General features: G+C 58.5%; 4 protein-coding genes across 4 annotated transcripts; all 4 read right to left on the bottom strand.

Moving 5' to 3' along the window:
• Positions 1-124: 124 nt before the first annotated feature.
• Positions 125-1,602, bottom strand: B0H18DRAFT_100219 (uncharacterized protein). Its single transcript, XM_048028352.1, has 4 exons — positions 1,553-1,602; positions 1,396-1,492; positions 1,202-1,332; positions 125-1,148 (listed from the first exon to the last, which is right to left on the bottom strand). Exons 3-4 carry the CDS (start codon positions 1,219-1,221, stop codon positions 260-262), a joined length of 909 nt encoding a protein of 302 aa, XP_047896465.1. The 5' UTR covers positions 1,222-1,332; positions 1,396-1,492; positions 1,553-1,602; the 3' UTR covers positions 125-259.
• A 6,184-nt stretch (positions 1,603-7,786) lies between these two features.
• On the bottom strand, positions 7,787-8,169 carry B0H18DRAFT_990276 (uncharacterized protein; the record flags this gene model as incomplete). Its single annotated transcript, XM_048044999.1, has 2 exons — positions 7,978-8,169; positions 7,787-7,897 (listed from the first exon to the last, which is right to left on the bottom strand). The coding sequence occupies exons 1-2, from the start codon at positions 8,142-8,144 to the stop codon at positions 7,789-7,791; spliced, it is 276 nt and encodes a 91-aa protein (XP_047896464.1). The 5' UTR covers positions 8,145-8,169.
• Positions 8,170-11,803: 3,634 nt separating this feature from the next.
• On the bottom strand, positions 11,804-12,223 carry B0H18DRAFT_990264 (uncharacterized protein; the record flags this gene model as incomplete). The annotated part of the gene is made up of 3 exons (XM_048044998.1): positions 11,804-11,854; positions 11,908-12,079; positions 12,130-12,223. 3 exons carry the CDS (start codon positions 12,221-12,223, stop codon positions 11,815-11,817), a joined length of 306 nt encoding a protein of 101 aa, XP_047896463.1. The 3' UTR covers positions 11,804-11,814.
• A 729-nt stretch (positions 12,224-12,952) lies between these two features.
• On the bottom strand, positions 12,953-14,496 carry B0H18DRAFT_952748 (uncharacterized protein; the record flags this gene model as incomplete). Its single annotated transcript, XM_048042143.1, has 4 exons — positions 12,953-13,001; positions 13,079-13,504; positions 13,548-14,423; positions 14,477-14,496. The coding sequence occupies 4 exons, from the start codon at positions 14,494-14,496 to the stop codon at positions 12,953-12,955; spliced, it is 1,371 nt and encodes a 456-aa protein (XP_047896462.1).
• Between the last annotated feature and the right edge of the window lie 1,189 nt (positions 14,497-15,685).

Genomic DNA, 15,685 nt, shown 5'->3' with positions numbered 1-15,685 from the left:
CGCCAGGACATCATCCTGCTCCATTTTCGTCAGCAGTCCGTCCAGGTCTTCGACCATATGGTCCTTCCGAGGCCATAAAATAACAGCCATAGCTTGGAAGTGTGTCGAGACGATGCGAGACAGGATATGCGGGATCCAGGGGCACTCTGCAAGGGGGTGGTACAGCCAGATCTCCAACATCCACAGGTGGTCGTGGTGTGAAAGGTTGTAATGCCGCTCTGTAGGCGTGAAACGATCAGTGACGTGGCTCGGGAGATAACTAGGAAAACCTGCCGACTGTGGCATCAATTGCATCGTCACGAACAGGAGAACTGGGATCGATATAGAGTCGAACCGTTTCTGCAGATGTGGAACTCGCATCCAGCAAAGTCTGGCTTCTGCTGGCTGCCGAGTATGGATCCAACTCGTCATCCACCCCAAGTTCGAGAAAGCGCACTCGAGAAGCCCGGCTGATGTGCGCGAAGAGGTCTTCGACTGCTGGTGCAACCCATCGCACTTCGAGATACTTCAGATTTGCACAGTTCAGTGGGAGGGAGGCCGGGGAGACGTGCTGTTTCTGCAAGCAGTCAACATTGGAGCACCATAATTTCCCAAGCTGTGGGAGTGCTGAAACGAGGTGGGACAGCTGGGCGACGCTCGACAAGGTGACGTTGGAGATCCGTAGAGTGTTGATGTAGCTGAACACCCCTAGGAAGCCGATGTCCTCCATTCGGACAAAGCCGATGGTCCACTCAGCATCTTCAATGTTGATCCACGACAACCTCGGAGCCTTGCCGGCGAGCATAACGGCAAACGCCCCCAGGTGTCGGATCGGTTGCCGCTCCCCGGGAGTACCACCCGATATGAAGACCTGTTGAACGACCTCACGGAGGCGAGGTTTTGCGCGGAGTGTCTTCGAGAGCGAGAGGACGTCCTTCCGGTCTCGTAGATGTATGCGTTGACGAAGATGGTACCACGTCAGGAAGTACCAGTCTTGGCATACAAGCGCGCAGGATATGAGAGCGGTCAGATGTGGCTCGCCCTTTTCAAAAACATATTCCGTATTCCATCCCGCAGCTATGTAGTCGATGATCCGTTCACAGACCTCCACAGGAAGTCGCGGGATCAATGATCCGTGAGAGGAGCCCTCGGACGTCGACGCAGCTGTCCTGTAATCCGCATGTGTAAACTATGGTACCCGCGTCTGGACAGTGACACTTACATTGACTCGGCTCTGTCCATTCCGTTAACGTGGGATGTGCGTTATGGCGACGTGACCGCGCTGTCGCACAGATGAAATTCTCCTGCCCGTGCGCGGCGACAGCCACGCAGACTCTCGACGATAACACGTTACTAATAACCTCATTGTCTCAGACTGTGGTGTCCAAGAACAAGCATAGTATGATAACACACCACCTGATATCCCATATGTATGCTGGCCCCCAGACAAGCCAAGATGCGCCGTCTTGGTCGTCGGTTCGCGCGGTGCTGGCGCCCGTTGGTGGTCGCGACGCTAAAAGGAAAGCACGGTGTCAGTAGAGGTATTCGTTGGCGATTGAAAGCGGAGTTGCACCTCGTGAGGACTCGCAATACTCTTGGTCTGCGCTGCAAGAATTCAGGCTTGAAGCTGGCCGAGGGGGAGAGCGCAGGGACAGCGAAGGCAATGATAAGTGGTATTTATATGCATCGATACAACGTAGCGCGCGCTCGCCGGCGGGTATAGAAGCGTCGAACACAGACACACGACGTCGCAAGTGGTTCTTTGCTTCGAGTAGGCGCGGTGAGATCCAGACTGTTCGTACTAGTCGATGCGAGGATAGCCCTCTACGGCCTGAAGCCGAGTCTGCAAATCAGTACTCATATCACTAATTCATTCAGCGGCGATGCACGACAAACACATACAGAGGATCACTCTCCTTGAATACAGTGCCGCACCTCTTTCTAGTGAGCGCGCGGCGCGAGGCAGGCTGTCCGAACCTTGAGCTTGTTCAATGGGTGCCTATCGATAAGCAAGGCGGCGGACCACATAGACGTGGGATCGAGGCTGCGTAGGGTTGCGAACCGAGACTGTGTGTGACCGCCGCGGCTACTTGCCGGCGGTAGGCACCGCATTGACCTGGACAACCGGAAAGCTCTCCAGCGTGGCTGCCGTCGACGTGCAGAGCTGATCATGAGATCAGCCTGCGCCCTTTACAGGCATTTACGTAAGATACTACATTACTCGTATACTAAAGCAGATCCGGTGAATTCGTTTGCACCTGTTTGGACCAGCGCTTCTGTCTACGGCTGTGGCTGAGTAAAACTCGATGTGGCCGATGCGCCGTTATGCCTCGTTATGCCTCGATGCGCCATTAGCCGTTACCAAGCTGCAGTAATCTATGTCTTTTTTCTGTGTTTTATGTAGACCATCGCTACTAATTGACTGTAAGTCTGCGGAAGCGCGACGCATCCCGACTGCCTTCCCGAATACAGCAACTGGCGCCGCTATTGCCTCATTGAGCTGCTTTGTAACACTACCGCCCTCCGACTCGGTTCCAATCAAGTCGTTGTCCCAGCCCGCTCAGCGCATGGCTATGGGCAGTGTTGCACGACGCGCGTTCCCTTCCCCCCTCTGCGTCTGTACCTCCTGTCTGTTGTGCGCATGACACTCTGTCATGCATTCTGTGCCTCTACCCCTGTCTTCGTTATTGTCTCGCAAAATGGTAAGGCTGCCTGTTGTCTTTGTGTTGATCAGATCTAACGTGTTAGTGTTATGCGTTCCACTGTATTTCTGCCCGCTGCCTGCCCGCCATTTTGAACGTGCTGTCCCGCAACTCCCGCGATGACCAACCTTCTTCTCTTCGGCTTTCTATCCCTCACCAACGGCCGTCGTTCATCAAGCGCTAACCGCCAACGCGGTACTTCGACGTTCCACAACTACTACGCCACCTTGATCGAATGCTCGAACGGCAGCGACATTCCGGCTGAGCTGCGCATGTACAGCCCTCCAAACGACACTGTCTTACCTGACAATACTATTGCTTATGTCATCGCGCGTGCCTGTTGTCCTTCTGCCGGCATGGCTTTGCTTGATGCTATCCAGCTCACCTTTCTACGGCGATCCATCTCTCGGGGACGAATACGATCAGAGCGTTCTGTCCTTCCAGCCCACCATCATCGGCATCGGAACGGTTGCGTCCGCGTATGATGTGCTTGCAGACGGCCAATCAAAGTCATTCCCTGTTATCGCCCATGAGCGCGTGCGCGACGAAAGTAAAATGTCTACTATTCAGTAAGTGTAATTACAACACTGTCTTTGCGCTTTCATTAAATCTCCCACTTACTAGGTGCATATACGACGCTTCGCCGCGATGGGCTACCGTTCCTGCTCCTGCCCCCAATTCTACCATATCTTTCCTTGGCCGATGCTCGCGTATGCGTTCAGATGGCGTGTTGGGTGTCCACCTTGAGCTCATTTCTTTCAACGTCGGCCCCTCTCCTGTCGCTGTCGGAGGTGGAACTCTACCCGGAGGCAGTCGATCATCGACTGCTAACACTCCTTGAGCTCGCCCACATGGTTGATGCTATCGGTGACGGTGAAGGTCCAGAAGTCTCTCTGCACCTCCTGCACCATGTATCCGACGACCAGCAGCTGATTGACTTCGTCTTCCCGACACATGTACTCGCCAATTCCATCGCCTGTCTAAACCGTTCGATGCTTGCTCCCACCAATAGGCAGATTGACCGGCACAACAGCATTGTTCTCGACCAGATTGATGAGACAAGCGGGACATACCTTGCGGCCGACTCTCTGAAGGAGGCAGACGACGGCGGCATCGACTCCCCCGACAGCATATTTGACTACGTCGCCCGCCAGAATCCCGCAGGTTTTCCTCCCCACTCGTTGACCGTGAAGGTTAACACCGTCTACCGCTTGCTGCGTAATTTCTCCCTCGACCGTGGCTTGGTCAAGAACATTCGCGTTGTTGTCATTGCGGTCGGCCCCCGTCTCGTCACAGTCCGCATTCTACGGGGTATTGCAGGTGTCAGTGTCATTGATGAAGAAGACGTCCTCATACCTCGGATCACATTCTCTACCACCCTTTCCTCGGGCCATACACTCCTCCGTCGTCAGTCTCCTCTTGCGCGGCCGCCGGCATATGCAATGACATTCAACAGCTACTTACCAAGGGCTAACTCTTGACGCAGTGGGAGTAGACTAGTACGAGACACGTGTTTTCACATGGACAGCTGTACACGCGCATATGTCACAGTGACCACGCAAGAATTTTGCTCAAACACGACAAACCCACTACTATCAATGGCACCTATGACGAACTTCTACTATATATGATGGTTTATGACTTTAATTACATTGATGTTCACTCAACCGCCGGAGCGTAGCGATGGCGTCCCTTGTACTACTTACAGTGCTGGCTCCAAGCTGGCTCTGCAGTGAGCGCAAATTCAAACGGCATCCGGGCTGGCCCTAACAGAACCTCAAATAGCAAGTCGCTGACGTTCAGTACAACACAATCGACTTGCAGCACGCTCGACATGCCCACATCCGAAAAAATGTCACGATGCAATTGAATGGGAGTACTATAAGACTACACGACGGTCTACAAGATACAGTAGTACATATGTATGTGCGCGGTGGGTAAGTAAGCAGAACAGCGGGTGTGCGTAGATGAGTGGGTTGTGTATCATATCAGGACCAGCGACAGCAACGAGAAACGGTGCGCATTATCCATTCGGAACGAGCACAGAGAGAGGCAGACAGGTCCCAGGAAACAGGCTCGATGACGGAATCGAATGATAGGCTCAGAGAGAAACAGTACGCACGCATGACAGCAATCCACAGCGTGACGTTCAGGGCGCCGGTCAACGGTGGGGGGACGTAAGGGAGGAGGCAGGTGGCCTGATTGAATGCGGGATCCAGCGACAGGCATGAGCGAAACAAGGTGCGAGGGTGAAGGTCCGAGAGGGAAGCACGCGAGATAAAGCCCCCGGGGGGCGAGTCGACATGAGGCAAAAGCCTCCTCAGGCTCAGGCTCAGACGGTGTCCATGCGCGACGTACGCTTGATGCTCGGTCGTTTCGTCAACATCGCCTCGCCCTGCACGCCCTCCTTCGGCAGCTCCGTCGGGCTCGCGCCCCGCTTCGTCCCGCCCGGCGACATCGACAGATGCCCATCGATCGCAGCGTCCTCCCGCATGTAGTCGGAGATGCTGCGTTTCCGCGACACGCCCCGCTCTCGCAGCGACGCACCCGAGCTTACGGAAGACACGGTCTCCGGTGAGTGCATTGGCCCGTCCATGAAGACGTCTTGACGGTCTGGGAGCAGCGCAGCCCTGACGTTTCGAGCACCCTCCGGCGACAGACGACCCAACTGCTCCGCCTTCCTCTCCTCGTCCACGATCATCAGCGTCCCCTCGATCACAGCGCGATACACGAACACGTATTGCCGCAAACTCTGGCCTAGGCTCATCCGCTGCTCCCTCATATCCTCGATCACCCGGCGGATAGGCTCGTCGTATGTCGAGAGCAGCGGCGGTGACATGTCGGTGTGCAGGCGACGCGGCTGGGTATAGTCGAAGACACGCCCGCGCTGGTACTGCGAGCCCTCGCCTTGGACAGTGCTCTCCTCGTCCGCCAGTCCTCCCGCAGGCGCAGTCGTGTCCGGACTCTTCGACGAGCGAGATTCGGCGTGGGGAGGCGAGTCCGCAGGGCGCACCGCCGACCTCCAAGTGTCAAGACGACTGACGTGCGCCTCCACGTCCGACTGGCGCTGGGAATGGGAATGACGTGCATGATCCGGGGACCGCAGCTTCCCATCGACTTCGACTTCCCCAGAGCTCGGGCTCGGCGAAACGCTCGTCTTCTCCTTCTTCGACAACGTCATATGTGCCGTCTGCTTCGCCACGGCCGCCGACAAGCTGCCGGAGCTTCCCGTATGGCTCGACGGCGGGCTCGTCGACTGCGCCGACAGGTACGACGTCGACCGCGCCGTCGATTCTCCTGACAGGTCCGTTGAGCGCGTCGTGGGTCTCGAGGGGATCGGCGAAGAATCCGAGCTGCTGGATTCCCAGTCCTTACCGGCTATCGGCGGCGCGTCCCCACTCGTGCTCGTCGAGCTCGACGGCCACCTGTGCATCGCAGCGCGCCGCACCTCGTCCACGAGCTCCGGCGACGCGGGGACCACCGTGCGAGGGACCTCCTTGCGCGGAGCACTCCACCCCTTTCCAGCTGGCCCATCCTGCTTCCGCTCGCCGTCCACGTCCATAGCTTCCGTGAAACCAGCGACACGGACGTGCGCCTCCTCCGCTCCAACAGTCACAAGCACCGTAAGCTCCGGCACCGTGGGCGACCTCGACGGCGCACGCGACGGACTCCGCGCGCGCTCCCCGGACGACGGCGGGCTCGGGCTCGGATCGACGTCCATCCGATCAGGCGACGCAGGCACGGGCACCTGCACGTCCTCCCGCCGCTTGCGCATCTCTCTCCGGATACCATCAAGGACCGAGTCCACCGCGATGTACCCGCCCGTGCGCCCGACACCCGCAGAACAGTGCAGTAGCACCGGCGGGTTGCCGATCGCATGGCGCGCGACTCCCGTCGTGGGATCGACGTAGTTGTCGTCCATGGGCACATCCTCCACGATCGTGCTGGGCACAGCCGGTTGTGCGTGTTCCCTCGGAGGCGAAGACAACGGAACCGATACGTGCGAAGGCCATGGTCCTGGATGCATCGGGCCCTCGCCCCAAGGCTTATCGCCACTTTGATGCGAGCGAGCGACGGCCTCCTGCACTTCGCGAATGAGACCCAGGAGGCCGCGGGGGTCCTCAGGGACGTTGAAGTCCGGCCAGTCGATGTACTGCAGCTGGGTGACGACACGCGGCTTCGCCTGCGGGTAGCCCGTGTGCGTGAGCTTGAACACCCTGTGCACGATGTCGCGTTCGCCGTCCGAGTCGCTGCCGTGGTTCTCTCTCCGCTTCGGCTTGCGCGTGGGCTTCTGCGCGGGCGGAACGTGGGCCGAGAAGAACCCGTCATTCATCTCCTCGCGGCGACGGCGTTCACGCTCGTAAGTATCATCGGTGGCGATCAGCTTGAGGCGGAGCGGGCCATACTTGCCTTCCGCGCAGTACTTGCCACACTTGACAGTGTTGCCCTCGACCTCACGAGTGAGCATAACAATCACATGGACGTTCTGCTCCCAGCAAAGCCTGAAGAAACAATTGCTAAGCACGTCGGCCTAACAGACACAAGAACACCGAACACTCACGTCCAGAAGTCCGCATACGTCGCGACCAACGGGCCCTGCGTCGCGATATAGCGTTTCGTTGTGCCGAGCGGCTGCACATAGCTCGCGTTCATATAGTCGTCGTCGTCCGGGCGCGCCTTGCGCAGCCGCACGCGCGCGTGCTCGAACGGCCAGATGTTTCGGTACCCATCGACGATTGATGTAAGCACCCAACCAGTAGTGTCGCACTAGCCCCCAAACATCGCGAGGCAGCACCAATCGGCGCACCGCGCCCGAAAGAGTTGGGTCCACACCAGCAGCCCGGCGCACTGAAGACACCCAGAAAGACTGGCATTCCGCCGCCGCCTCAAGAACGTGCGCAATCCCCTCCGGCATCCGAAAGCAAACGCGCTCACCTGTTCTTGTTCCCCTTCTCCAATTCCGCGGTAATGCGAAACGGAAAGGCCTCCTCCCCAGCTTGCCCTTCTCCCCAACCTTCGTCCTACAAGCAGCAGCCGTCGCCACCGGGATGACGCCTGCCGCACTCACGCTGACCGCGCCTCCGCCCACTCCAACACCCGCCTGGCTCTACATGCTATGATGCTCCATCACGCCCATCAGGCGCCTCTGCTCCCTCAGCTCGGTCCTGTAGAACTGCAGCTCCAGCGCGCGCGCCAGCTCTTCCGCACTCGGCGAGCTCTGGTTGGACGCGGACGTCGCCTCGCCGTCGGCGGAGTCGGCGGCGCCATCTTCGGGGGCTTGGGCTTGGGCGCGAACTTGATGGGCAGAGCTGGCGGGCCTGGCCTCGTCTCTCTGGCGGCAGGGAATGTTTGAGCGCGCGGCCGGGTGTGATGCCGCTGCTGATGACGCGGAGGCGAGCGTACGAGGGAGGAAGGCGGAGACAGGAGAGGTGTCGTCGAGCGCATCTCACCTCGGGACGCCATACAAGACGACAGGCGGCGCGACGGGCACGATAGCCTTGACGTTAACCTTCTGACGCTCCTCGTGCGCGTCGGTCTCGGTCTCGCTACTGCTCTCCTTCGTGCGCCCGTTGCGCCGCGCGATCTCTCGGAGCCACTCCAACGGCAGGTTGCCGACACGTCTTCGGACTCGACGGGCAGACGCAGCGCGGTGCCCGATCCGCGCCCTCCCTCGCCGGACGGCTCCGTCCGGTGCGCAAGCTCGGGGTTCTGCAGAATCACGTCAAAGAACGGGTTGAACGCAACCTAAACGGATGAGGAGGACCGTGTCAGCAGCTGCGATGTGGCCATGTCCAGCGATGCGAGGAGACACTCTGCATGCTGCGTCGGGTAGCTCCAATGATTATAGAGCGTGAGGGATGAGTTGAATAGGCGAGACGGGAAGGTAAGCGGTGAGCCGGGTGGAGGAGAAAGGCCCAGGTACATGGCATTGCCTTGGACGGCGTGCACCGTTCTCACCGTTCGCTGCTTGCGCGCGGTCCGCGGTCACACTCGCGGCGGGCAAATCACGCCCAGCGTCGCCGGTCCCAGTTGCGCGCATTCACAGGCGTGCTCAGTCCGTGCGCGGCAGCCCGATCGAGCTCAATGTCACGCGCGCAGGGTCGCGGTGGACACGAGGTGGGAGTCGGGCAGACCTAAGAGGCGCACGAGACGCCGGATTTGCCATGAGCGGTCCTTGCGATCTGCGATGGCTTGGGGGGTGAGAAGAGGGACCGTGGGTCAGTGCTTGACCAGGCAGAATATTCGGGGAAGCAGCGCTGGATCGTGGCGCGGGTAGCGGGGACGCTCGAAGGGAACTTGAACGTTACTCTGTGCGACAGCAGGGCGGCGGCGCACATAATGCCGATCAGAGTTGAAGCATCGTCGCGCGCCTGCTTGGGAACGGTGTCCGCGCCGCTCGCGCTGCCGTCCGGAAGGGCCGCCAACTTCTCCGATGCGCTCGATCTTCTTCCGCCCAAGAGGACCACCGCGACGGGCGACTCGGAGAGGGGAGGTCTGCGAGGCAGGGAGGTCGGTGCCCTCTGGATGCGACCACCCGGCCCGAAGCCAACGCGAACATCGACAGAGGGCACCGCGTAGTCTCACTGCGGTTGCGGCGTGGAGAAGTAGGGGAGGGCGCTGGGCGCGAGCGAGGGCGACGTGCAGTTGGGGAGATGCGCGGCATGCGAGTTTGCCCATAGTTGAAGACGCCGCCCTCGAAGATGAGCGTGCGTGAGCTTTCCGAGAGTGTTCGCATTGATGCGCACGGCTTGATCTTTCGAGCGAGGTTGGTGACCGTGCACCGCGCGCCCCCGCACATGGGCGATGGGTAGTTCGGCAGCGGTGACCGCAGAAGAGTTGCTCCGTGCGCCGGGAGCCCAGCGCGTTCCATCGCGCGTATTGGTGTTGAGTGCGTATGGAGATCGTTCGACATCGAGGGCCTGCGCATGATTGGGTCAGCCAGGTTCGAGTTGAAAGCCGCATGTCTGGCACACACCTCTACCCAGGCGCACGGTGACTCCTTGTGATGGGATCCGCGAGTCAGGCTGGTTGTCGGGGCAGGTTCGCTACCCAGCGCCCTGGCTAAGCGGCGGTGGCTCAATCGTAGACGGCGAGTGTCCCTGGATTGGCAAGGACCGCGTGGAGGCTTGAAGGGGCCCTTGTGAGCTTGGCGCAGGCTAGGTACCTGTCCGGGGAGTGGTGAGTCCGCGTTTGTGGCACGAGTTGTTCGCATTCATCTGTGACGTGTCGGTCTGGAGTTTCCTAGCTGCTCGTGGATAGCTGTGGGCGGGACGTTGAGAGCTGACTGAGGATAGAAGTCGTTGAATGCACGGGTGAGAGTACGAGTGACAGGGACAAGCTGTATGCGGAGTTCTCGAGGTTTCACGCCGTGCTCAAGCCCCGCCTGCCCGCTGCGGAAGCAGCCAAGCTGTGGCAAAGTTGAGCAACACCTGTATACCAGTGTTTGGCGTGTCTACACGGAGCAACTCACGTCTGCTGCTCGAGTCGGCGTGTCGATGTGTTGGTGAGAGTCTGCGAGAGTGGCACGAGGATTCTCTCGGCGCTGGAATCTTGCTGACCAACGGTACATGGTGGCTTGCAGCGGTGACGGCCAATTGATGTTCGTGAACACGTACGTCGGGTCCATTATTGCTGTCCGCCGATGCGCTGTCGTGCACATACTCGGTGTGACAATACGCGCTTGACGCGCGCGCGGCGTCGGGGGACCCCCAGACTGGGGTTAGTGGCGCCCCTTGAATCGCCGAGGCGGGATGTCATGTGTGTACAGAATCATGCGATCACTACTCTATGAACACCAACGCTGGTTCGTGAAGCGTTCAACGTCAACGCTGGAGGGGGAATCAACCAACGTCCGTCACCCAGAAGGCTGCCCATGTGGCCGTTATGCAATACTTTCCTCATTGGGTATCATTCCTTCCCGATCCGTCAACCACTCACGCGTCGCGCTTCCTTCGAACCGCCTCCCACTTGCCGACGTCTCTTCTGCTAGTCTCTCACTCTCGCTGACATGGCTCATGTCTCTTCGTGTGTATTGATACGGGGCCGCGTCAGGCCGCGTCGCCATGATCCCTATCGACTCTCCCCAGTTCTCTCATCTCGCAGTCCCGACTCGGGCCCATTGGTGCGACGAGACGGTCGCGTGTGCAACACTAGTCGAGTAGCAAGTCGAGCAGAACGAGTCGGGTCGAGTCGCGTACCGATATCAGTTAGTGTTCCTCTGGTTTCGGCGGACTAACTACTCGTTACAGACCACCACCGTTGTCCTTCACCAAGCCCGGGCCCTACGTCCATCTCGACTGCTCAACCTCCCTGCATCAGGACGAGCGCGCGCGTTTTTGTGTTTTTGTCGTCGCCACGCACACATTCTCCACGACAGCAGGGACACGCGTGTGCATATCAACCAGGACATCTGCATCAACCTCCGGCGGCGTCTGCCCTCAGCAAACCTCGAGCGCAACGTTGGGAGATGGCCCGATCAAGTGCACGAATGGTTACGGTGTGATGAGGTGCGCGTGCGTTGTGCACATCCGTCGACGGCGCGATAGTGGGCACATACGGGGTGATCCTGCTCGACGACGGGATAGCGCGAGCGGTGTGAGCCGCATATGATGGAGGGCGGACAAAGGGGTCGATTCCCGTACTTCCGGCAACCTCGATCGCCTCGTTCGCAGTACGTGCCGCACAACCGCTATCCTCCGACACCGCTCTTCTGTTCCCCGTCCCCATGCTCGTCGTCCTCTCCCTCGACGACCTCTCACCCTAACGCTGCAGCCATGACGTCCGCAGTTGCTCGCCTCCACCGCACACAAGCACTCTCCCTCGCGTCCTCCTTCGCCGTGTCCCCGTCCAGCCGTGTCATGACGTACGTTCCTTCCCACCGCCGCCATGCCATGATGTCCACCTTCTCGCGACGACCCGCCGACTACAACATCCTCCGACCGCAACATCCGTCCAGGCTGCTGGGACAGACACCCCCTATGATCATTCCCTTCTAGAAGGCGAAGGCGAAAGAGTCGTCGACAAACGCGGCGTCGCCGCAAGTAGCAACGCGCCCGCCGCCCGCTCCGAAGGCCGAGCGGCGCAAGCCCACTATCACACCGGCCGAAGCTGTCGTGCGTAGCCCCGGACCCCTCTAGTCACGACCTGTACGAGACCAACGATGTGCGGTGCGTCTGAGACACCCGGCGCTGTGCAGCGGCTCTGCGCACTGCTCAAGGGCCCACACCCCAGCTCATACAGATATGCGTGCGGAACGAGGGCTGCGCAGGGCTCTCGTACCACCTCGAGTACCTCGACAAGCCCGGCAAGTTCGACGAGGTGGTCGAGCAGGACGGCGTGAACGTCCGCATCCTCATCGACAGCAAGGCGCTCTTCTCCATCATCGGAAGGGAGATGGACTGGTACGAGGACGCACCCGGGGGATATAAAGAACGTGGTCAGCGTACACCTCGCGCCGCGCACGAGCCGACGCTGAACGACTCTCCGCACCCGCAAGGGTCCTTGATGTTCTGGTTCTTGAACACGAACTTCGCGCTACGCATACCGGGCCAGATGAGCGCGATCGCAGGAGAAAGTACGGATAAATAACGCACCTCGGATGATGCCTGCGCGCACGAGCTAATATCGGCCTGCTTCACCACATCTGTGTCCATATATTTCTACCCGGTGATATACTAGACAGTATTCGAACCGTAAGCTTCACCGTTTCAGGCTCATGAGGCACGATATCGTAGGTTTGCATGCAAGTAGCGAGTCTGTCACGACGACACTCCGTTAGTACCTACGCTTCGCTGTGTTGCCACAATGCCTGCATGTTTTGCGTCGAGGCACCAGGAGGTCATGACGACATTCTCGCTCGACCCTCAGCGTTCGTCGACGTCAGCTGGAGGTGGAAGACTTTGGTGAACTCATTTGCGCTCCCTGTGTTTCGTCTCTGTGGCTCACGCGCTCAGGCTTAAGCAATAAAGTACGGTCCCATACCATCATCTGTCCAACACAATTCCAAGAGATGACCGTGTATGATACAAGCATAAGTGAGCGCGAACCCTTTCTCCGACAACAACATATTGATCCGTGGGGCCATTCTATACGTTGAGACCCCACAACAAATTAGCAGAGCGGCCTGAGGATGATGGTTCCATACTCACGAACTCCATACCACGATGCGAGTCAGGATGCAGGGTTACAAGGATGTCAATCCGTGCTGCCTCGAGGACCCTCCGCCTGGGGGGTGCGCATCTTCTCCGGCGAGTTTCTTCTGTTCAGCTCGCTTACGGCGACGATGTATCTTTTGCATGTCCTCCCTCCAGCTGACGAATTCTTGGAAGTTATGCACAGTGCTTCAAGGGACACTCAGCTTTCCTTCGCGATCTGACCAACTCCATATTACTACGTACCTCAAAATACCTCGTGCATGCGAGTGTGGCATCTTCCGCCTGACGAGCTCGTCCAACCGATCGTGCCGCTCTCGTAGTGCTGAACCCATCCCAGTATTGCGCGACGTCCAATAGCCTCCATCCTCGACAATGCCTATACAGAAGCCACGCGACGCAACAGTATCGGAGAAGCGCTTCGCCTGCATTATACTGTCCAATCGCATCAGGAGACCATCCTGCTCCATTGCCGCCAGCAGTCCGTCCAGGTCTTCCGCCATGTGGTCCATTCGAAGATATGACACAATAAAAATAACTTGGAAGTGCTTCGAGACGATGCGAGACAGGATATGCGGGATCCAGGGCCACTCTGCAAAGGGGTGCTCCAGCCAGATCTCCAACCTCCGCAGGTGGTCGTGGCGTGACAGGTTGCAATGTCGCTCTGTAGGCCTGAAACAATCAGCGAAGTGGCTCGAGAGATAACTAGGAAAACCTGCCGACTGTGGCATCAATTGCATCGTCACGAACAGGAGAACTGGGATCGATATAGAGTCGAACCGTTTCTGCAGATGTGGAACTCGCATCCAGCAAAGTCTGGCTTCTGCTAGCTGCCGAGGATGGATCCAACTCGCCGTCCACCCCAATACCGAGATCGCGCACTCGAGAAGCCCGGCTGATCTGCACGAAGAGGTCTTCGACTGCTGGTGCAACCCATCGCACATTGAGATTGTCCAGATTTGCACAGTTTAGTGGGAGAGAGGCCGGGGAGACGTGCTGTTTCTGCGAGCAGTCAACATTGAAGCACCATAATTCACTAAGCCACGGGAGTGCTGACACGAGGTGGCGAAGCTGGGCGGCGCTCGACAAGGTGACATTGGAGAGGTCTAGAGTGCTGATGGAGCTGAACAGCGCTAGAAAGCCGATGTCCTCCATTCGCACCATGCCGATGGTCCACTCAGCATCTTCAATGGTGATACTCGACAACCTCGGAGCCTTGCCCGCGAGCATAGCGGCAAACGTCCCCAGGTGCCGGATCGGTTGACGCTCCCCGGGAGAACCACCCGATATGAAGACCTGTTGAATGACCTCACGGAGGCGAGGCTTTGCGCGGAGTGTCTTGGAGAGCGAGAGGACGTCCTTCCGGTCTCGTAGATGGATGCGTTGACGAAGATGGTACCACGTCAGGAAGTACCAGTCTTGGCATACGAGCGCGCAGGATGTGAGAGTGGTCAGATGTGGCTCGCCCTTTGCATCAGCATAACGCGTATCCCATCCCGCAGCGATGGAGTCGATGATCCGTTCACAGACCTCCACTGGAAGCCGCGGGATCGAAGGACCACGAGAGGAGTTCTCGGACGTTGCGGCTGTACTGTAATTCACATGTGTGAACTAAGGTACCCGTGTCTGGACAATGACACTTACATTGACTCGGCTCTGTCCATTCCGTCAACGTGGGATGTGCGCTACGGCGACGTGACCGCGCTGTCGCACAGTTGAGAATCTCCTGCCCGTGGCGACAGCAGACCGTCGACGGTGGAAACACGTTACTAATAGCCTCATCATCTCAGACTGCGGCTCTCCCAGAACAAGCATAGTGCGATAACACACTACCTGATATCCGGTATGTACACTGGCTCCCTGGCAGACAAGCCAGATGCGCCGTCTTGGTCGTAGGTTCGCGCGGTGCTGGCGCTCGTTGGTGGTCGCGACGCTAAAAGGAAAGCACGGTGTCAGTAAAGATATCCGTTGGCGAAGGCGGAGTCATACTTTGTGAGGAGTTCAAATGGCTCTTGGTCTGCGTTGCAAGAACTCAGGCTTGAAGCTGGACGAGGGGGAGGGCACGGGGACAGCGAAGGCGATGATAACTGGTATATATGCATCGATGCAACGTAGCGCGCGCTCGCCGGCGGGTATAGAAGCGTCGAACACAGACACACGACGTCGCAAGTGGTTCTTTGCTTCGAGTGAGTAGGCGCGGTGAGATCCAGACTGTCCGCAGTCATTGCGAGGATAGCCCTCTACGGCCTGGAGACTCTGCAAAGCAGTACTCATGTCACTGATTTCATCCAGCGGCGATGCACGAGAAATACATACGGAGGACCGCTCTCCTTGAATACAGTGCCGCACTTCGTTCTAGTGAGCGCGCGGCGCGAGGCAGGCTGTCCGAACCTTGAGCTTGTTCAATGGGTGCCTATCGATAAGTAAGGCGGACCACATAGACGTGGGATCGAGGCTGCGTAGGGTTGCGAACCGAGACTGTATGTGACCGCCGCGGCATGCATGCTGGGGATACGCCGGTTACTTGCCGGCGGTAGGCACCGCATTGAGCTGGACAACGACAACTGGCGACCGGAAAGCTCTCCAGCGTGGCTACCGTCGACGTGCAGAGCTGATCATGAGATCAGCCTGCGCCCTTTACAGGCATTCAAGATACTACATACTTATAGTGCTGGCTCCAAGCTGGCTCTGCAGTGAGCGCAAATTCAAACGGCATCCTGGCTGGCCCTAACAGAACCTCAAATAGCAAGTCACTGACGTTCAGTACAACACAATCGACTTGCAGCACGCTCCACACGCCCACATCCGAAAAAGTGTCACGATGCAATTGAATGGGAGTACTATAAGACTACA

Source organism: Fomitopsis serialis (assembly GCF_022376445.1).
Source record: "Fomitopsis serialis strain Sig1Antser10 chromosome Unknown B0H18scaffold_14, whole genome shotgun sequence".
NCBI lineage: Eukaryota > Fungi > Basidiomycota > Agaricomycetes > Polyporales > Fomitopsidaceae > Fomitopsis > Fomitopsis serialis.
The sequence above is the reverse complement of the archived record's forward strand: the minus strand, read 5'-3'. Positions and strand labels throughout refer to the sequence as shown.